This window comes from Prionailurus viverrinus, chromosome C2 (assembly GCF_022837055.1).
Source record: "Prionailurus viverrinus isolate Anna chromosome C2, UM_Priviv_1.0, whole genome shotgun sequence".
NCBI classification, from domain to species: domain Eukaryota; kingdom Metazoa; phylum Chordata; class Mammalia; order Carnivora; family Felidae; genus Prionailurus; species Prionailurus viverrinus.
Window position 1 is genome coordinate 85,397,786 of NC_062569.1, and position 23,013 is coordinate 85,420,798.

The 23,013-nt window shown below is 36.0% G+C and overlaps 1 protein-coding gene across 4 annotated transcripts in view; it reads right to left on the reverse strand.

The window, feature by feature from the left end:
* Nucleotides 1–23,013, reverse strand: part of ATP13A3 (ATPase 13A3) — an 88,876-nt gene that overhangs the window by 37,410 nt on the left and 28,453 nt on the right. For all 4 annotated transcript variants that reach the window (XM_047875471.1, XM_047875468.1, XM_047875469.1 and 1 more), the window contains 15 exons: nt 22,790–22,860; nt 21,056–21,136; nt 19,811–19,880; nt 17,458–17,592; nt 16,938–17,010; nt 14,073–14,204; nt 12,605–12,784; nt 12,314–12,471; nt 11,194–11,382; nt 9,426–9,487; nt 5,758–5,908; nt 2,490–2,606; nt 1,607–1,624; nt 1,361–1,514; nt 1,146–1,266 (listed from right to left, as the gene is read on the reverse strand). In XM_047875471.1, coding sequence (XP_047731427.1) covers nt 1,146–1,266; nt 1,361–1,514; nt 1,607–1,624; nt 2,490–2,606; nt 5,758–5,908; nt 9,426–9,487; nt 11,194–11,382; nt 12,314–12,471; nt 12,605–12,784; nt 14,073–14,204; nt 16,938–17,010; nt 17,458–17,592; nt 19,811–19,880; nt 21,056–21,136; nt 22,790–22,860 — 1,712 coding nt within the window. The remainder of the gene's footprint in view (nt 1–1,145; nt 1,267–1,360; nt 1,515–1,606; nt 1,625–2,489; nt 2,607–5,757; nt 5,909–9,425; nt 9,488–11,193; nt 11,383–12,313; nt 12,472–12,604; nt 12,785–14,072; nt 14,205–16,937; nt 17,011–17,457; nt 17,593–19,810; nt 19,881–21,055; nt 21,137–22,789; nt 22,861–23,013) is intronic.

Sequence of the window (23,013 nt, forward strand, 5' to 3'; positions counted from 1 at the left end):
AAGATGAAAAGCCTCTGCACAGTAAAGGAAACAATCAGCAAAACTAAAAGGCAACCAACTGAATGGGAGAAGATATTTGCAAATGACATATCAGATAAAGTGTCAGTATCTAAAATCTATAAAGAACTTATCAAACTCAACACCCAAAAAACAAATAATCCAGTGAAGAAACAGGCAAAAGACACAAATAGACATTTCTCCAAAGAAGACATCCAGATGGCCAACCGACACATGAAAAAAATGCTCAACATCACTCATCATCAGGGAAATACAAATCCAAACCACAGTGAGATACCAACTCACACCTGTCAGAATGGCTAAAATCAACAACTCAGGCAACAACAGATGTCGGTGAGGATGCGGAGAAAAAGGAACCCTTTGCTAGTGGGAATGCAAACTGGTGCAGCCACTCTGAAAAACAGTATGGAGATTCCTCAAAAAATTAAAAATAGAACTACCCTATGATCCAGCACTTGCACTACTAGGTGTTTATCCGAAGAACACAGGTGTGCTCTTTCGAAGGGGCACATGCACTCCAATGTTTATAGCAGCATTATCGACAATAGCCAAGTATGGAAAGAGCCCAAATGTCCATCAACAGATGAATGGATAAAGAAGATGTAGCATATATATACAATAGAGTATTACTCGGTAATTAAAAAGAATGAAATCATGCCATTTGCAACAATGTGGATAGAACTAGAGTATATTATGCTAAGCGAAATAAGTCAGAGAAAGACAAATATCATGTGACTTCTGCATATGTGGAATTAAAGATACAAAACAGATGAACATAAGGAAAGGGAAGCAAAAATAATATAAAAACAGGGAGACAAATCATACAAAACTCTTAAATATAAAGAACAAATAGAGGTTGCTGGAGGGGTTGTGGGTGGGGGGGGTGGACTAAATGCGCGATGGGCATTAAGAAAGGCACTTGTTGGGATGAGCACTGCGTGTTATATGTTAAGTGATGAATCACTAAATTCTATTTATGAAAACACTATTACACTCTATGTTAACTAACTTGGATTTAAATAAAAAATAAATATTTAATACATACTCACAACATATAAATTATTGTACATGACATATAAACTATACATTACCGGAAAAGCTGTAGAATGACTGTTCATCCACATTACCTGCTAATATTCTGTACTTTATGCCAAGTCAGTTTCGATTCCAATTTTCTGTGTGCAAGAGCAATTACGCGGAAGCCCTGTTTAGTGTAATCTTCCAGAACTTTTTCAAAATCAGTAGGAACTTTTAAAAAGGAAAAAATAAACGCCATTGTTAAAATTACAACTACAAGCTTACACAAATAACAATTTCATTCAAAGCCTAGTTGATTCCTTACCTGTTTCAGGTTTACAAAGACTAGCAATGATCTCAGGTGCTCCCTTCATGTAGGCATCCATCTTCTTATCCCCTAGCACCCTTGCAACCACACTCATACGTTGCAAAGCAGAAGAAAACGGAAACTGACGAACAATTCCTATCTCATAAATAGCCTGTATGATTTCAATAGATGCACAAAGCATTTGTTATTTTTCTGGAATTAAAACACATATCTTTAAGTAACAAGTAAACATTCTTCACTTACTGGAAGTTCAAACAGCTCCTAAAAATAAAACAAAGAGAATAAAGAAAAGTACATATTAGACTCATCAACATACTCAAGTTATTAAAAAAAAAAAACTTTATACATGCACAAAACATTATCTAAAAAATAGCAAAGAGCTTTGAGTATTTCAAAGTCAGGTTTCAAGATTGCTTCTCTACTATCTCCTTTTTTTTTTGTAATGTGTGCTTCTTTTTTTTTTTTTTTTTTAATTTTTTTTTTTTAACGTTTATTTATTTTTGGGACAGAGAGAGACAGAGCATGAACGGGGGAGGGGCAGAGAGAGAGGGAGACACAGAATCGGAAACAGGCTCCAGGCTCTGAGCCATCAGCCCAGAGCCTGACGCGGGGCTCGAACTCACAGACCGCGAGATCGTGACCTGGCTGAAGTCGGATGCTTAACCGACTGTGCCACCCAGGCGCCCCTCTGTGCTTATTTTCAAAAACTTTGTTATCCTAAAATATTAACATATTAAGTACTAAAAATAAACTAAGGGGAAACATTTTAAAATTCACCTAAAAATAAAGCCATTCACATATTCTTTCTGCTAAATCATAGGAATTTAAAGGATTAATCACTGTTTAAATCACAAGGCCTAAGTTGTTCAATAAATAGTAAGGAAAAGTAATGGTAATTAGAATTACATCCCAATGTTTTACACACAGAGTGCCTGCGACACACACCAGATGTGTAGTTTTGGATAAATGCAGCTAACATATTCGTATCTGCCTAAGACTTAAATAAAGGACATGTGATTTCATCTTCTAGCAAGAGTTCAAAATGAGGACTGAACATGAACGTTAACAGTTAAGTATTAACTTAAGTATTAAGGTAAGTATTATCCAACTTAACGTGATTTCGCACCATTTCTTGGTTTCCCGCATGTGTAGATTCAGGAAGCAGCTGTTTTGGAGGGCGAACCACAGTGGGCATAATTCGATTATGAAGTGCCGTTTCCTCTTCAGTTGCTTCTTCCAGAATCTGAAAGGAAAATATTCAACACATTACTTCATAAAATTCAATTCACTGGTTCTACTTTTAAAAGAAACATTACAGCTATCTTCAGTAATAACGACAACAAAGTCAGTACCCAAAGAATAAACGAGTACTACTAGACCACTAATATATTAGCATACTTATATTTATGTTAGTATAAGTAAACTTGTATGTATTTTAAACAAAGTTAAAGTCCTGGAAATCCATGGGAGATAGGAAGCAGAGATGAGAAGTGGAATAAAGAAACGAGAAAATCTTTCTCATTTTGCTCCTAAGACTAAGACTTGTCGTAGGATTTAGAGACTATTCCTGCAAAAAAATAGAAGATTCTTGCAGTTCCAAAAATGTTCAGTCTATCATCCAAGGGTTCTTTTCTGCTAACAGGAGAGGATTCAAAAGTATATGGAGCTCAGGGGTGCCTGGGTGGCTCAGTTGGTTGAGCATCCGACTTTGGCTCAGGTCATGATCTCACAGTTTGTGGGTTCGAGCCCCGCATCAGGCTCTGTGCTGACCACTTGCTCAGAGCCTGGAGCCTGCTTCAGATTCTGTGTCTCCTTCTCTCTCTGCCCCTCCCCTGCTCACGCTTTGTCTCACTCCGTTTCTCAAAAATAGATAAATGTAGGGGCGCCTGGGTGGCGCAGTCGGTTAAGCGTCCGACTTCAGCCAGGTCACGATCTCGCGGTCCGTGAGTTCGAGCCCCGCGTCGGGCTCTGGGCTGATGGCTCAGAGCCTGGAGCCTGTTTCCGATTCTGTGTCTCCCTCTCTCTCTGCCCCTCCCCCGTTCATGCTCTGTCTCTCTCTGTCCCAAAAATAAATAAACGTTGAAAAAAAAAATAGATAAAAAAAAAAATTTGTAAAGTATGTGGAGCTCAGATACAATTAGGAGAACCACCGGATGAAGCACACATTGAGGTACAAAGACTTGAGTTTAGTGTTTCAGAGTGAACATTTCTGGTTAAGATACTACTAACCCTGAGTGCTTGAAATTTAATTTAAAAACACTTATTTTTGGTGAAATAATTCCAACAAAAACTTGTATGAAGTACACATACACAAGAAAAAATAATTAGACTTCAAAGTGAAGGAATCGATGGGAAAATGATGGGGAAGGGCACTGTTCCCAATGAGCCAATTTTATACGATTCTAAGGTATGTTTTAACATCTCTGAAATTGGGATGTTCTTATATGGCATCGATCACATCAACTAACAGCAGTGACTGGTTATGTGGAAACATTCCATTGATAGTTCGTGATAAGATCAAGCATCAAGACATCTCAGTGTCAACAAAACATGCTATTATACAAACTTACTTATTTAACCCATTTTTATTTAAAAAAAAATATTTTTTTTCCAACATTTATTTTTGGGACAGAGAGAGACAGAGCATGAATGGGGGAGGGGCAGAGAGAGAGGGAGACACAGAATCGGAAACAGGCTCCAGGCTCTGAGCCATCAGCCCAGAGCCTGATGTGGGGCTCGAACTCACGGACTGCGAGATCGTGACCTGGCTGAAGTCGGACGCTTAACCGACTGTGCCACCCAGGTGCCCCTTAACCCATTTTTAAAAGATGCACAAACAGAACACTAAGTCTACTGAAAATCTGTTCATCTAGAGAGAAGTTTTAGAGAACATCAAAGATGAACCAGTCCTATTTTGCTTTACTCTCATAAATTATCCTCTAAAGGCCTTTTGGGAATTAGATTTGACAAATATTTATTGTGGGCTATCAGAAGATGGACAAACACTAATGCACACATCCATGTGCCTCTTTCAAAACATTAACAAAACAGGAGCACCTGGGTGGCACAATCAGCTGAGTGTACAGCTCTTGATTTTGGCTCAGGTCACGATCTCACAGCTCGTGGGATTGAGCTCCATGTCCCACTGAGAGCGTGGAGCCTGCCTGGGATATTCTCTCTCTCTCAAAATAAATAAACAAACATTAAAAAAAAAATCAACAAAATACAAAAAAAGAAAGAATCCTGTCAAAGTAAATAGGAAATTAAAAAAGAAGGATTTCAAATATGAAGATAAAAGGCAAACTGATTACTGTATTGACGAATGCAGCAGTGCAAGAAACAGCAGCCCAGAATAAACACAAGAGGACATACAAGGGAGGGACATTCTTCACCAGCCCGAATAGCTGAGCTAAGCAGAAATAAAAACAAAACACAAGACCAGGGGTGACTGTCTAGAGACATGAACGACCTACCTGAGAGGAGGGAAGGCTGCTACCATGAGGGTCAGCAGAGCGGGTAAGGAGGGCAACCTACAAGGCCAGCTCTGCAGCTCTGGGCTGAGGATGCCCCCTGATGAGGACTCACCCTCAGCACACAGCGAGCTCCCCCTGGGTCGGCCTTGCCATTCAGAAGTTCAGAAGAGACACAGCTCAAGTAAACAGACTTACACACATACGGGCAAGGGTAAAAACCTGACTGCAGCTACCCAGAATTATCGAAGCAAACCTTAATTCTTAAATATAAATGTACCATCAAGATATATCATGAAAACAAAAGGCATGAAGGAAAAAGATTAAGTGTTGGGAGGGAGAAAGAAAACTGACCCAGAGAAAATAATTCAGAAGCCAGAAGGAACTTTAAAAACAACCTTATTATTGCATCTGTAAAAGGACACAATACTGTGAAATGGTAACCAGGAAACACTGCATGCACTCAAAATGATCAATGCCAAAACAAACAAACTGTAAACAAACAAAACTGTGCGCGTGTGTGTGTGTGTGTGTGTGTGTGTGTGTGTGGACACAGAAAGTAGAACATGGGGACAAAAGAACAATGAAGACACAGGGCTATACTTTTCACCTATGGTCAACAGATTATTGTTGTTGAAGATCATCTTTCTGACTCGGGCCTATTACCCCCAATTGCTAACAGCTGCTTTCTCTTATAAACATAAAGCAGGCACCTGAGAAGATCATCTTCTATTAAGGGTGTTTGAGTGAGTTAATTTAATTAAAACGGACACTTTTTTACACAATTATAAATGTTTCTCCAATGTTACATAGTTCCTTTATGGTACAAGATGAACTGGTCATCAAAACAACCAGCAGAAACCATCTTTCTGCTGCAAGATTATTTTCCTTCAAGTTACTTGTGCTTTAAAATATTGAACTTACCCATCCAATGGCTTCAAACATTTTCAAATCAAGTGGATCACCAGAAAGCACTCCTTCAATCTTTGTGAGTGAGTGACAGGTAGCCATACAAGCAACAAACTGAGACTTTACCAATACCTCATTGCAAACATTTTCTTCTGGCAAAAGAAAACTAAATAGAAAATACACTGAATTAGATTCATAAATCTAAGACTATAAATATTCTAATCATACTCAGGTTTTATAATTTTAAAAAATGGAAATAAAAATGTTTGCATTTCTGTGCATATTAATTTTCACTACAGTTTTCAGCATTCAAAAACATTTTCTTCCATGTAAATTACACATTAACTAAAATACCATCTTATCTAAGATTCTGAATACCTATGCCAGACATAACAATATAGAAAATACTAGATACTAAATAATAATTAAAATTCCTGCCTATAGGCATATAAGAATACATAAAATCTCTTTTGTAAAAACACAAAATGAATGTGTAACACATCATCATTTAAATTCAAAACCAAGCTCATAAGAATGAAAAGGAAATTTTCAAGTGTCAGAAATGGAAGGAAAGGAAAACCAGAGGAATGTGAACCTGAGTGATGCTGACTGCCTGTGAGAGAAGGAAGAAGGGAGGGGAGTCATCCCAGTATGCTAAGGACCCAGGCTTTAATTCCCATATAGGAATGGAAGACAAAGTCCTGGCCAGATACAAAGTGGGGAGTTCAAACTGAGAGGATCCCTTTCACCCAAGATAGCCAGTGCTCTTGAAGAGCATCTTTGGAAAAACAATAAACTGAAAATAATTTACCTACATATCCAAACTAAGAATAAGCTGATCTCTTTTTCTCTCACCCAAAGCTCAAGAAAATCATTAATATCTGTAAAATATTTACTGTGCACTAGGCACTGTTCTTTAAACATATCTGACTTTAAACATATCTGACTCATGTCCTCTTCACCACAGGAAGAGGTTTTATTATCCTCATTTCATAGAAGAGATACTGAAACAGAGGGTTAGGTAACTTGCCAAGGTTACACAGCACACAAGTGGCACAGCAAAGATTCAAACGCAGGAGGTCTGGTTTTAGGGCATAAACTCTGAATCACAACACCAGTCAGGATAGGATCTGGGTTTGAATCCATGCTACTGCTGGTCCAGAGATCCTCAAGTTATGAAAGTAATATTAAAGCTCATCTGGCACGACTGATACCACTCTGGCCCAAGCACAGTCTAAAGTCTCCAGAGAGGAGCTCCCACAACACAGCCACAAAGAAATCTCACAGAAAATTCCTGCTAAGCATAAGTCCGTAATTTAAAAATGCACTGGGAAACATTCCCATGACTCAACAGACATAACAAAGACAGAATTAGAATCCCATAAATTTGAGATAATAGAATGGCGATCTGAAAGAATGCAAAAAGGGCACTTTTAAATTAAAGACTTAGAAAAAGAACAAGACACGATGGGGGGAGAGGAGGACAGGCTGACTTGGAAAAAAAACAAGTGCAATTTCCTATGTAACCTATGTCCGGGATTCCCAGATGGACAGAAAACAAAGAATGGGGGAAAGGTCATAATTAAAAAAAAAAAAAAAAAAAGGCTGAAAAATTTCCAGAATTTATGAAAAGCATAAATCTTTGGAATCAAGAAGCAAGTAAGTCCTACACAAATAAAAAGATCATGGTGAAACTGCAGAAATCAAGGATAAAGAAGGATTCTTAAAAAACAGAAAGAAAAAGGAGTCAGGAGGAATGGAATAACACCTTCAAAGCGCTAAGAGAACACAAGTGACAGCCTGGAAATCTAGACAGCTACGCCATTCTTCAAAAGTCATAGTGAACTGGGTGTTGTATGGAAACCAATTTGACAATAAATTTCATATTAAAAATAAGTAAATAAAAGTAAGTTAAAAAAAAAACTCATAGTGAAACAAAAGAATCACTAACAAATGTAGCTACAGAAGATGGTGATTTATTCCAGAAGAATGGGATGTATAAGCAATGGTTAGCAAAGACGTTCATAAACCGAAGCAAATCTTAGCATGCAGATGGCATAAAACTCAGATCCTAATCATAAAATACTATGCAACAAATACATATAAATAAGAGGCGAGGAGAATAATCAAAAAAGTATCCTACAGTCCATGGCTTTCTTGGGGGGGGGGGGGGGTGGCTAGAAACCCAGTAAAGACACCCATGAACTTGAAACTCTATGACTTAATAATTTAAGGACAAGCAGTAAAAGATGAAAATGTATAAATTCTGAGAAAATGTACAAAAATATGAGAGAGAAATTTGAGAAAATGTGTGAACTAGGGTGAGAAATGGTAGAAATAATTTCCAATTTACTTGGAATTATAAATGTGAACACAATGGCACAGAAAGATTAAAAAGTAAAGTGATGAAAAAGATACCCTCGGGTAACAGGTGGGATGTAACTACAGGAATACAAGATGGAAGGGAATTTAAGGCAGGATGCATTAAATAATGTCACAATGTGACAAACTATTTACCAAGAAGATGTAACAACTGTGAAATTATATGAACCAAACAATACTCTCTCAGAAACTCTATAAACTTCAATCCCACGGACTTCTGAGGGGGAAAAATGACATAAATACAACTACTAAGCCATCAAAAGGCAACAAGGAAGTAAAATGACAAGACAGACTGCTGGAATATTTTTGCAATGCATAGTACTGAAAAAGATTACCTCCCAATAAATACAAAGGACTTCAAATAAATGAGTAAGACTAAGAACACAACAGAAACATTGTCAATATATAAAGTGACAATACAAGAAGAATGCTAAATGACCATCCCTCCAAAAATGTGAAAATAAGCTCAGCTTTATAAGTAATGAGGAAACTGCAAAAAGCCACAATGAAAGACCATTTCACATCTGTCCATGGCAAAAACGAGAAGCCTGACAATACCAAGTCTGGCAAGAACTGGAGCAACAGGATCTCATACCCACTGAGGGAGGCAGTGGGAGCACCATCACTTAGAGATCAGTACCTGCTACACCTGTAGCCATGCACGTACTATCTAACCCAGCACCAACATTTTCAAGAAGCTGTTTACTGAATTTCAACTACATGGTCACAAGGAGTTGTGTGTAAGAATTATAATTGCAGCACCATTTGTGAAAGTGGAAGGGGAAAGGGAGAAAAAAGATGAAACGGCCCCTTAGAACAGATATTATGATTTGATCATATCATGGAATACCAAACAATAGTTAAGATTAGTAAGTTAGACCCCATACATACCAACCTGGATAAATCTTGAAAACAATGTTAAGAGGCACAAAAAAAAAAAAAAAAAAAAAAAAGCAGCAAAAACACATGTACATTGTATCAGTCATATGCATTTGTTTACAAATAGGTCCTGTTTAGAGAGAGAGATATGTCTGTAGACTAAATATATAAACATGCAAAGACAGTTAACAGAACACAACTTCAGAATGATGGTAGGGCTATGGAAAGGGATAGATTTAAGATGTTAGCAATATCTGTAATATTTTAAATCTTTTAAAAGAGATCTGAAGCAAGTATGACAAGATATCAACCGTTTAATCATGGTGGTGGGTACACAGCTGTAATATTACTCAGTTTCAATATCTCATACATTAAAATATTAGGAAGTAACTAATAAATTATCAACTCTAGCTAATATTTACCGTGTATTTTCCACTCGTTGAATCCCCCACAGATCTAAACCATCTTCAGTAAGAGTTCCAGTCTTAAAAAAATTAATTAATTAATTAATTAATTAAAGTACATATATACAAAGTATAATGCCTCCAAAAAAAAAAGAAAAACATGAAAAGCTATGCTACATATACATAATAAAAGTAGTATATAGTTATAAATAAAGAAAACTAGTAAGATCTCTGTATATTGATAAAAAATAACTTTCAGGAAAAACAGTTAAAGTGGGGAAAGGGTACAGAACATTCCTTGTGATATGGTTCCTCTGTGGGGGGGCGGAGGGCATATATGTAGAAGTATATGTTTATGGACTTGTATTATGAAAAAAACAGAACAATGCAACAATTAATCAAGGATCCCTACAAAGGAAGGAGACATTAGGACACAGGGAACCAAAAAAGGAAGAGGAACACGTTAAATGACACCAGGAGGAAGCAATCAGCCAAATCCAAGATGTACATGACCTGGTTTCTTCAATAGATGATTCAGGGTAAGGGGCAAGAAAAACAATTGTTACAGATTAATTGTAACCAATGCAATTGTTATTTGGATTCTGACAGAAAAAGCAAACTGTAAAATTTTGAGATACTTTTGAGAAAGGCAGGGAAAGCTGAATATGAACTGGATATTAGATAATACTAAAGAACTGTTAATTTGTTAAGTGGAATAAGATAATGGTACTGCAGTTAATTTTTTTTTAACACCTTCTAGAGATAAAACTGAGGTATATTGGGTGAAAGAATGTCTGATGCTGCCATCTTCAAAGTGAGGGGACAGATGAAGTGAAGAATGACAAAATGCTGATTAACTGACAAAGCTGAGTGATGGGTAAATGAGGACTTTTTATACTTGTATCTTTCCTCTACTTTTGTTATCTGCTTAAAAATTTTAATTGTAAGGTTTCCAAAAAAGACAAGCATAAGTGAAATTTTCCAAACAGATAAATATAAAATGTAGTCATGGGATAGGACCTTTTTTTTTTTTTTTTTAAGTAATTCCATGCCTAATGTGGGGCTCAATTCACGACCCCAAGATCAAGAGTCGCACACTCTGCCCAATGAGCCAGCCAGTTGCCCCAGGATATGACTTTTTTTAAAAACAAAAGTACGTCTCACATTTTTTCCTTTAATAGTGATCATGCACAAAAATCTTATTCCTATCCTATCAGTTACCAACAAGAGCTTGATGGAAGGTTTTGTGGTCAAGATTTAACTCCTAAAACTCTTAGGAAAACTAATTTCAGCAGAGGAAAGGAAAACTCTCTATAGGACAAAGCAAGGAATATTTCATATGTGTACAAAACTGGTCATTTTCACATAAAATTGTGAAATCAGTGACCTTAATAATTTTGAAAGATATTCAATAAAATCATAGAGCAAACTTTAACTAAACATATATACCTAATAGCAATAAAATTCCAGTAAATACATCTGTATGGAGCTTACTCTGTTAAAAACAAGAAAGATCAGATAATCTTTATTACTATTATAAGGCATAATTCTGGATATGAATGATAAGACAATTGCAGATTTGGGCAATCCCGAAGTATTAAAAATTGAAAAAGCAATGAGAATGTACAAAAATGATTCATGTGTCAAATAAGCTGAAAAAGAGGAATATTCGAAGAACATTATACAATGTGTACAAATTTGTTGATAGAGAATACAGAAAACCTTAATCTAAATATTTAAAAGCTACCAAAGTAACCTTTGAGAATGATTATAAAACTGAACCAACCTTGTCAAAGCAAACAAGATTCAGCTGTCCACAGATATTTATCCTTTGAGGACTGATACAGAAAATACCAATTTTTTTCAGTCTTCTTTGGGCATACACAATACCAGCTGTCATTGCAGCTGGAAGTGCAGGTGGCACAGTAATGGTAATGATATCCAGAGACTCGATAATTATGACCCCAATTTCTACCTACAATAAACACAAAAATAAATGTCAGACTCCCCAATATCAAATATTTACTAATCTAATGTGTGTATTTCTTTAGTGAAGAATCTATAAACCATTTTCAATTTTATATATAAGTGTGTATGTATGTATTTACATCCATAAAGTATTTACAATTTTTTTCCCTTTTGAGTCTGCAAAATAGAAAGCTCAATGAATTGTCAATGGACTATGGAATGTAAGCTACTTTTTTTTATTAATTTTTTTTTAATTTTTTACATTTATTTATTTTTGAGAGACAGAGCACAAATGGGGGAGGGGCAGAGAGAAGGAGACAGAAGATCCAAAGCAGGATCTGGGCTCTGAGCTGTCAGCACAGAGCCCGACGCGGGGCTCGAACTCACAAACCACAAGATCATGACCTGAGCTGAAGTCAGATGCCTAACCGACCGAGCCACCCAGGTGCCCAGAACGTAAGCTACTTTTAAAGGAAATCTTCATTTTAAGAGCTCTACACGCTTCATACACCACACACTTCAACACTTCAAAATCCAACCAATATCTATCAAATACTGACTTGCTACAAGCACTGTACTGTGCCCATCTCCAAAAGGGATGGAAAAGAGAAGTCTGACAAGGGCTCACAAATAACTTGATTGCTATATATCCCAAAAGTTACAAAAAAAGAAAATAAAGGTTTTGGTAAGTTTGTGGTCACCCTCCCTTTTTTAAGTCACAAGAGAGCAAGAAAAAGATCGCCTAAACCAGAGCCATCCCAAAGAACTTTCTATGATGAAAATGTTCTGTATCTGTACTCTCTAAAGTAACAGCTACTAGTGTCATATAATTAAATTAAATTAAAAGTTAAGTTCTTCATCTCATTTCAAATCCTTAGCAGCCATTAAGAATTGTGATCATTAAGAATCAAACCCTATTAAGAGTCCCATTTACATACCTTGTTTAAAATGCTATTGATAATAGTGTAGATAAACCCAATGCCAGCCACTGCCACAAGACACAGTAGAAACAAGTAGGCATCTCTGTAGAGTTTAAAATCAGTTGGTTTGGGATATAATATAGAACGAACAAGCTGTCCTTTGGAAGTACTAAATCCTTTAAAAAAAAATTTAAAGAAGAAAATGTATTTTTATAAGAAAATGAGAATTATTTCCCAAAATCTCTTTTTAAACATTCAGTAGGCATCAAATATGCTAAACCATGCAAGAAGAGATGAAATGTTTTCTACCTGTTCTAACTACTACAGCTTTGACAAGTTCTCCAGTGTAGAAACGAGTTTGAATTACAGTAGTCCCACAAAACAAAGTGTGTCGTTTATGTATTTCTGGACTATAGAATTCATCTCCCATTCCTTTTATGTCCACTGAAGGATTTGGCAAATTAGTCTTTGTTACTGGAACACTCTCTCCTTTAAAAAATAAATAATTAATTAATTAATTAATTAAAGCACAGAAATTACCATCAAACACACAAATCTTGAGTTGTTAAATCAGCTAAATGTTATCATACTACTGTTTCAATAGTTATTAAGAGTTCTCATATGCGTGGCATGCCGGGCTGGCTCAGTCAGTAGAACATGCAACTCTTGATCTCATGGTTGTGAGTTCAAGCCCCATGTAGGGGTGTAAGAATTACTTAAAAAAACAAAATTAAAAAAGAGTTACCTTATGTGGATAACAAAGCTTATTCAATTAGCTTTCTATCTACCAATTTCCTTGTTGAAAAATATCAAGTCCTGTCTCCCACAATAATTCCTCAAAGTCAGTTGTGAGTCATAATAATTTGGAAACGATTTTGTAACATTTCAGATAAGAACACCAGGTAGCTGCCATAGCCCAGCATCTGCTCTCTCATCCTTAAAAAAATGAATTGGAAAGCACTCTGCAACCTAAACCACAAAGATGTGAAGACCTACTCCTAACCTCCACCACACACACACACACACACACACACACACACACACACACACACACACACACGGAAGAAAAAAGACCTCTGGGGAAGGGAGAAAAGAAATAAGTAGTATGGTAGTTCTCTCAAACAACAACAAACTGCCAAATTCTTTTTCACATTAAAACTTAATTCTCTGTACCACTCACATTTCTTGCTTCAAAGGTGTCAAGTATGTAGGGATATTTGTGCAACTGTGTTTTAAGATAAAACTCTTAACAGTTTGAAAACATATAGGAATCACTTCTTTCCAGGAAAAAAAAAAAGGTAAAGTGATAAAAAGATATAAAGTTCTACCTTCAGATTATGAATTTCCAAAGTGAAGTCATTTCAAGGTCTACTTCCCCTCCCTGACCCCGCCCCCACCAGCTTAAGGAAAATATAAAATCTTCATTCCCACTTATTACACATCAAATAGGGAAGTAAATATGCTGCCATTCTCTGTAGGCAACGGACTTATTTCCTCTTCCCTTACTGTAAAATATTTCCCCATGTCAAAAGTATGCCAAAAGATGTAGTGAATACCAGCATAATAATTTAGTCTCACAACTGAGTATAATGAAGAATTCAGTCTCCTCCAAATAAAAAAAAAAATCTTCATTATCCATCACATTCATGACATGAGTAAAGAAAACAAACAATATTTTACAGTTACAGATACAATAAGACAGTTAAATAGCTTAATCGGTAACTACTTAAACCTAATATCATTATAAACTGATCTGATTTTTACTCATTTAGTTTACCTGTTAACATGCTTTCATTTACAATGCAAGTACCATTAATTAGAACTGCATCACAAGGCATCACTGTCCCATTCAATGGAATGACCATAACATCTCCTGGCACAAGGTCTGTAGAAAAGATCTCTTCTATTTCTGGATTTAAAGAAAGAAGAAGAAAGAAAAGTCTGAATAGAATATTCTTTAACTTGAGGGGTACCTGGGTGGCTCAGTCAGTAAAGCATCTGACTTCAGCTCAGGTCATGATCTCAGTTTGTGAGATCAAGCCTCACACATGGAGCTCTGTACTGACAGTGTGGAGCCTGCTTGGATCCTCTGTGCCCCTCTCTCTCTGCCCCTCCACCGCTCGTGTGCGCGCGAGCTCTCTCTCCTCAAAAATAAACATTTAAAAAAATGCAAAAAACAAAAAGGAATATCATTGAACTTGAAATTCAAATACAGTAAATAAAAGATCTGTCTGAAGGTCACCTGACCTCAATAAGTTAAAAATATAATGGAGTTAAATAGGCCAATCTCAATAAAAGAAAATAAGACAAATAAGATTATTATTCCTTAGGCTAACAAAGCATGGTGTTTAAGTGTGTCAGGTAGTTTGACCCCTGATAGGATGCCAGCTGCACACATGTGATGCCAAGTCCCCTCTGACTAAACAGGTGGCTAGACTTCAACACTCATAACAACAGCCCTCTTAAAGAACAGATAGTGAGTCAACACATGATATCCCCTGCGACAGGTAAATAAGCTCAAATTTCTATTAATTATCCTTTGGAAATAGTAGAAAGCATTGAAATTTTTAAATGTATTTTCTTTTATTTTTATTATTTTTTTAATATTTATTTTTGAGAGACAGACAAAGCATAAGCAAAGGAGGGGCAGAGAGGGAGAGGGAGACACAGAATCTGAAGCAGGCTCCAGGCTCTGAGCTGTCAGCACAGAGCCCAATGCGGGGCTCGAACTCACAAACCTCAAGATCATGACCTGAGCTGAAGTCAATGTTTAACCGACTGAGCCACCCAGGCAACCCAAGTATATTTTCTATTTTAACAGCATTTTTTACACTATTCTTCTTCTCACTGCCACTATTTATTACTCAACATTTCAATGCCTTCTCAATATTCCTGAAGTAGTCCTAACATTTTAGATAGATTTTTAAACAAATTTACAAAATAAACATTGTAATACGTTATCTAGTTCATTATTTCCTTAGAAATCGGTACACTATTCAAGTTAGCTAAACGCTTTTTTACAAGATCTTCCCAAGTAAAAGGAGGTTTTTCTAGAAGACTGCCTTACATTTAGACTCCCTTTCATTCTTTCCCTCCCTCTGGTTTAACACTAGGCTCAGGAGAGATTTGCTAGTTTGTAAACAAAGACGGGTGAAGAGAAACTACTGTTTGTGATGTTGGTCTGTAGAAGAAAACTCTTTTCCTTTCTAAAGAAAAATGGAGAGTACTTTACTAAGCCATGAGGAAACAACTTTGTAATAATACTAAGCACATACTAGGCATAATAAACCTGACTCTTCCAAAGCTTTAATGCCACTTGAAATTCTACTCCTCTCAGATATACCAGAAAACAAACTAGCAATGATCTCTTAGAGTTTACAAAGGGGATAAGGAAGATCCAAGTTGAATGCAATGTCCTAACATCCCAGTGTCTTCAGCAGCAGCAGAGCAGAAAGAGGATGAACACCAATAGAGAAGACAGATACTCCTGACTAAAGCAACAAGTGACCAGGAAGCACAGGGAAGAAAGCACCTGCCAGGCCAACTGTGTTTATGCTTGGATGTAGTTAGTATACTGAGCCAAGAGAATGGAAACTGATTTGATACTCTCAATCAATCAGAATGAATATTGCCTCCAAGGCCTGTGCTGCTAGGCTGCCACCTCTCCTTTATCTCCTTTACACCTCTTCACATCAGACAAACTAACATGTCCAAACCATTATCCTTCCTTACAATCCTGCTTCTCCTCCGGTGTTCCTTATTTAAGTGGCACCGATGTCCACCCCCTCAAGCTTGACACCACTCTATCGCCTTGTATCCAATGAATCATCAGATCTGTTTCAATGTCCACATTTAAGTATCTTTCAGTCCCATCTCATTTCTATCCATCTCCACAACCCTCACCTTGATCCATTTCGTGTCTTCGATATCACTCCCTTCTGAACCCGTCTGAACACAGCAGCCAAAATGATTTTTTCAAAAATGCAAACATCAGATCACCCCCCTGCTTTTAAGCCCTTCGATGGCTTTCCATTGCCTTTTGGAATGAGGCCAAATTCCTTAACATGCCTTAGATCCATCATCTAGTTGCCATCATCTAGTTGCTGCACTGGTCACACTGAATTTCCTTCAGTTATTACAATGACCAAGCTCCCTCTCATTTCCAGAACGTTGGGCACTTAGAACCCTCTTCTCTCCCTCTCTCACTCCCATCATACCACCCTCTCACCTACGTCTTATCTAATTCAACCACTTAAAAATGCTTTTCCCAAAAAGCCGTCCCTGACACCTACAGTAAATGAGCTCTAATATCTAAATTCCCTGACCTCTCCTTATCATAGCATTTATCACACTTTATTGTTACTATTTATCATCTGCCTTTCCAACTAGACTGAAGTTAAATGATGGCAAGGACTATATCCATCTTGGTAACCCCTGCATCTCCGGGGCCTATCACAGTACCTGTTACATTAATAGAGAAAGAAAAATACAATTTTACGTGAATGAATTTGATACAAGCTCAGAGATGAGTACAAATCCAAACACTTCTTTTTATTTATAATGCATTGTCTTGCTCAGTCATTAGTGCTTAATGGGTATCTTTTATTGATTTATGTGTCCAAGTGTTACCTAAAGTACTTACCTCCATTCGCTCTGCAAACTGAAACTCTCACAGTACTGTGAGCTGCCACCATGTCATGCAACATAACATATTGCTAAAATAGAGGGTAAGACGTGAAAATTAGCTAATATAAACCCACTCTTCAAGGTATTTAAAAGCAAAGGTGTTATAAAATAAGTTAATATGGTAAATGTATGTTACTCTGCCATTAAAAATGTCAAGACTAAAAGGTTCAAAGATTATTCAATTAGCTGTAGACAAAATAAGAAGTATTTTAATGAGACAGTCCTGAGAATCAACCCTCTAGTATTTCAGTCTGTGATAAGCACATATAGATCCCTATGGCCTCTAAACAGTCAGGTGGTAGTCTAACTCTAAAAAGCATCTGCCTTCCTCTACCACAAAAAGAGAGGGAAAGGAGTACATATAACTAAAAGAATAACTATATCGAGTATTACTTTGTACCAAGTACTACTCTACACGTTACATGTTACTACAAAATACAAACACAGTTGTAAAAGCCATAATAAACTGGACTTACCTTTCTAATGGAATATAGAGAGCTTACAATTGACACTATAGACATAATCACAATGGCTAGAGCATAATAATAGTATTCATCAGTGCTCCACAGTATAACACTGAACAGCTGGAAAATGTAAAATGGGTTGAGAACCTAAAAAATAAGATTTTTAAGTCAAATTGGATGAGGTATTTATAACCATACAGATGTTCCACCTTTGCATTTAAGAAATAACCAACAAGGGACGCCTGGATGGCTCAGTTGATTAAGTGTCCAACTTCAGCTCAGGTCATGACCTCACAGTTCCATAGCCTCACAGCTCAGGAGTTTGAGCCCCACATCAGGCTCACTGCTCTCAGCACAAAGCCCACTTTGGATCCTTAGTCTCCCTTTCTCTCTCTCTCTGCCCCTCCCCCACTAGCACTCTGTCTCAAAAATAAAGAAACATTTAAAAAAAAAGAAAGAACCAACAAGATACTTAGAGGATAAGCTCTGTAATACCCCAGGGCAACATATACAACCCAAAGAGTTAGCATAGTACTTTTTTACCATTGAACTACTGGAGTTTGCCTCAATAAGCTTAATTTAAGTTATTTGCATCCATCTAGACCCATACCAAACCCAAATATAGTTTCAGCCAGAAACAGACAAAAATGTGTCTTTAGCTATTCTTCATTCTGCTTCAACAATAAAGTACATTTACTTCCAATAATTACTAGGCAACTAAAGGATATAAAATTTTTAATTAAAAGGAACAAGTGTTTCTTATTATGAACTCCAAATACCAATTTTCTTGTAAGTCAAAGGTTCACTGGAGACTAAAGGGAAGACAAATAGGAAACAGTAACTTATACTATTTTGTATTCTCTAAGGAAATAATTAAGGATTAAAACCTGAATGAAAAGGGGTGCCTGGGTGGCTCAGTCAGTTAAGCGTCCGACTCGGATTCAGCTCAGGTCATAATCTCACTGTTTTCATGAATTCAAGACCTGCATCGGGCTCTGCGCTGACGGTGCAGAGCCTGCTTGGGATTCTCTCTCTCCCTCTCTCTCTCTCTCTCTCTCTCTCTCTCTCTCTCTCTCTGCCCTTTTCCTGCTCACACTGTCTCTGTCTCTCTAAAAGTAGATAAATAAACCTTAAATAAGTAAGTAAATAAATAAATAAAACCTGAATGAAAAAAAGAGATAAAGCAGTCCTGGCAATAGCCTTCATTTAGTCAAATATCATAGTATTTTATCAATTTCATTAATAACTTCCCCCAAATGTCTTAAAATTGACGCTTGTGAACTTTTCAAAGCACTTTCACATATATAGTCCCATTTTACTTCAAAATTACATGAGATAATTTGAAAGGACTTACTCCAATTTTATAGATAAAGGAGAAAAAAGATTTTCTAATGAGCAAAGCTAGTTACTGACAAAACCATATTATAAACCAGGCTTTCTAACTCCTCCATTCACTACACTCTGCTATGTTTTGTTTTGTTTTGTTTTTAACGTTTATTTATTTTTGAGACAGAGAGACATAGCACGAGTCGGGGAGGGGCAGAAAGAGAGGGAGACACAGAATCCAAAGCAGGCTCCAGGCTCCGGGCTGTCAGCACAGAGCCTGATGTGGTGCTTAAACCCACAGACTGCGAGATCATGACCCGAGCCAAAGTCGGACGCTCAACCAACTGAGCCACCCAGGGGCCCCACTCTGCTATGTTCTAAAGCAAAATATAGTCGCTCTCAGGAACTGAGGGAAAACAATCTGTATATCTATTAAAAGTATTCACCCAACCCTGATCTTTAGCCAAAAATCAAAAGAAGACTAAAGAGCCTAACTGCCAGGCAAAATCCCATGCTCCCTTCCTTTACATGTATAACCTTTATTCACCTCTCTTCAATGGCACTTACAACTGGGCAGTCACTACAATAACTACTGACACACTTCCCTCCTGGGATAAAGTACAAGCTCCTCATGGTCAATCAACAGGTCACGTTTTGTATTCCAAAGTTAGTGTACAATGTCTAGTTTGCAAAAATGCACCACAAAATAATCATTGAAGAATAAACATGATAAATCATCTAAAAATTGGAGAAAAGAGAAAAGACAGGTGTATATAACTATAAAACAGGTCAAGATTTAGATGTGCAACTCACAGAGACTGAAAAAAATTTACAAACAAAAAAAGCAAAACAAGTAATAAAACGGTAATTCATGCCCCCAAATTATTTCTCTAGCAAAGTTACTACCTTTACCTCCCAAGTTAAAAAAAAGAGAGCTAGTGAGAGAGAAATTAAGAAACAGAAAACCAAGAATATCTTATTACTTAAATCATGGCTCTTTTCAAATTGACAACTCTACTGATCACAAATGTTATCTTACCTCCTTAATTAGAAGCTTAAAAACAGAAGGCACTTTCACAGTAATTTCATTTACTCCATAAAGCAATTTTCTACAACAGGAAAACATAATAATAGTGTCACATTATACAATAATAGTATAATTTAGGGATAGCATTTCATTAGATAAAGCTCAAACCACAGATTGCTCTTAAATCTGGAACTTCAACACTCATGTTTCCACATACTTGTCTTCCACAATTCAATTCTCTACCTACAGTATTTAAATCGAAGTAGTCACTACTGGATAACTATACTGTTGTTTCATTCTGTCTCAGATCTTTTTGTGTGACAAGTATCTTTCCCACTAGTTTATAATAACCATGTCGGCAAATGTTTTTTCATCCTTGAACACAATACACCTCAACAATTTTGAATTGCAATTCATTTTTGCAAGAAACTAAATAAACAAATTTGAGGGGTCCTATACTATTTTTCTAATGAGAATACTGTACTAACAGTGTTTATTTCAAAACACTGTACATCTGACTTTTTAAAAAATGCTTTTAAAAAGTTGCTTAAATCCTTCCACTTAAACTCCTGTTAGTCCTTTCTATGTGATAGAGTAATTCTTGCCTTTAATGAAGTATGGGTCTAAATGAATCAATTTTTCAATATTCTACTGAAAAAAACATGCTACAGAAGTATAAGAAAACTGCTAATTTAATTTGAAAATAGCATTTATCTTTAAATTTGCAATACACTGGTATAATCTTATACTTCAACAAAGAATAACATGATAAAAAAGGTTATGCATCCCAATTTACAAATATTCATTGTGGTAAACTTTGAGCTCATGCTTACAATTCCCAATACATTTCAGAAAATCTAAGCTGCTATCAATTATAAGACATACCCATCATTTTATGTGCTATCAAGATAAAAATGTTGACAACATTTGTCAAGTAAAGGATGACACTCCACCCACTGCATGACACATCCCCCACTTTAGAAATGTTAAAATGTTGAAAATATGTATCTTAGAATGGGTAAAATATGGTATATTTTCAGGGATACCAACTTCAAAATTCCAGTTTCAACATTTTCATAATTCTTAAACTGAGAGACAGTCTTACTCAATTAAATACCAGTAAGTTGTCAACTACTAGGTCTATAATGTTTAAATACCTATTAATATGTACAACTATATGGTAAGAGGGTGGACTATACATACTACTTTATTTAGGAATTTTGATAACAGATCTAACTTTAGTTGGATAAAAATTACCTGTAGGCATGCATCCCCTTTGTCAGTCCTGCACTATGCTTTTCATAAATTGACGTACAAGAAACACCTTCATCCAGTCCCCTAAATAAATCCAAAGTTTTTACTTTAAACAAAGTTTAAAATATCCAAATGTCTTAATGCCCTATTCTTCTATATTCCTGATTTTAAAGTGACTTCCTTACAAATAGAAACCTAACAAAAACTGAAATAATGAATGAGAATTTTAAATCTCAAATTCATAAGATAACCAATAATGAAAGTTCTAAGTCTCAAAAGTGCCAAATTCTAAATTAGCCAATGTATCTATCACATGATAAAATGGCTCTAAATACTCAAGTTTGTATGACAATATTATTATCCTTTAAGGCTGTACCAAAGCTGTAAGAGCTATTAATTAAACTAATAAAATTATAGGCAAAGTATGACTAACTTGAGAATCCCAAACTAATTTTTTTTTACTTTTTAATAATTAAATTCTAATTATTAAATTATTAAATTATATAGATATAATTTTCCCTCTTCAATTTTTTAAGCTTCATGCTAACAATCCTATTCACTGATTTTTTTTCTACAAAAGCATCAATCCAAATCTGTCCCTGTTCTAATACAAACCTGGGAGAGAAGTACAGAATTTATGAGTCACAGTCAATGTCCAAAATCTGTAACAATTCTAACTGGATTCAACCAACAGATCTAATTTTCCCCCCAAATGTCTTAATTATGCTTATGTTGACTGAGATACTAGTCAAAGAACTCCAAAGAGAACCCTACACATCATTTATCTCCAATCCTTTTCCATTTTTTTCAGATAGAAAAAAATTAAGCTCCCTAATTAACTGCTATCATTGGGATGCTTAAATTCTAGAAGCTTCTACAGCTGGCAAATGCCACCAGGCAAATAGGTTTGACACTTTTTTCCACTGAAGTTGATGACTTCTCCACAAGCAGCAGGGATCAGCTCCAAGTCTTTTTAAAAAAAAAAACAAAACAAAATGGCAGCTCACTGGCAGTGTTCTGTAAGGCAATAGTTCTTAACTAGAAATGGTCTTCTGAACTAGGCATGCGGAAATGCCCAAGTCTATTCCAGATTATTCCAATTCTTTAGTGTCTGAGGAAAAAAATCCAGGCATGAATATTTTAAATGTTCATAAGGCGATTCTCTTTGTATTGCTAATATTAAGAATTCCTTTAGCACTCTCAAGTAATGATACTTAATGAGTGTTTATAATAATCACTTTAACAATAGCAATAAAAATAGAATCCTAATTAATTCAGTACTTAACATAACTTCAAGCCTCCACAAAAAATAAATTTTAAGGGATTCCTCCAATTTGTCCTATTCAAGGCTTAACACATTGGACAATGTCTCAATCTTTACCCACACAGTAAAGTTAAATTTCTGTTTGGGAAATGACAATTCAGATATTCTGACGGACTATAAAGTGTACTCTAAAATTCACTTTGAGATGAACCCACAAAAAGAACTCAGACTCAGAGTGGATTTGGAGGATCATATTGTTTCAAACTTTTATGTAAATTTTGCCAAGGTACAAGTTGCAAGTAGGATTTATCCTAAAATGGTTAACAAGTATTCAAATAACACCAGGGAGTTAATAAGTAAAAGTTATGCAATAAATACCTCTTCAATTTTTGTAACCCTACAATGAATTCTTTCCCATCTAGAACATTTTCAAGATACTCGTAAAAGAATCCAAACAAAAGAAAAATACTTACTTTAAAAAATCAAAATTGTGAAGGGTATCATTCCAGAAGTATTTTACACTGTGGTGGGTAAAATAACGAACCTGTAGAACACACATAAATGTTACACCAAAAAGCACTATCATCACTTGTTAACCATTAAGTTTACTAACACAAATCTATTATGTATTAAAATTAAAGTGATCACATGCAAATGCAATCTGCTTCTTCTAGCATTACCTAAACTGTGTTATATA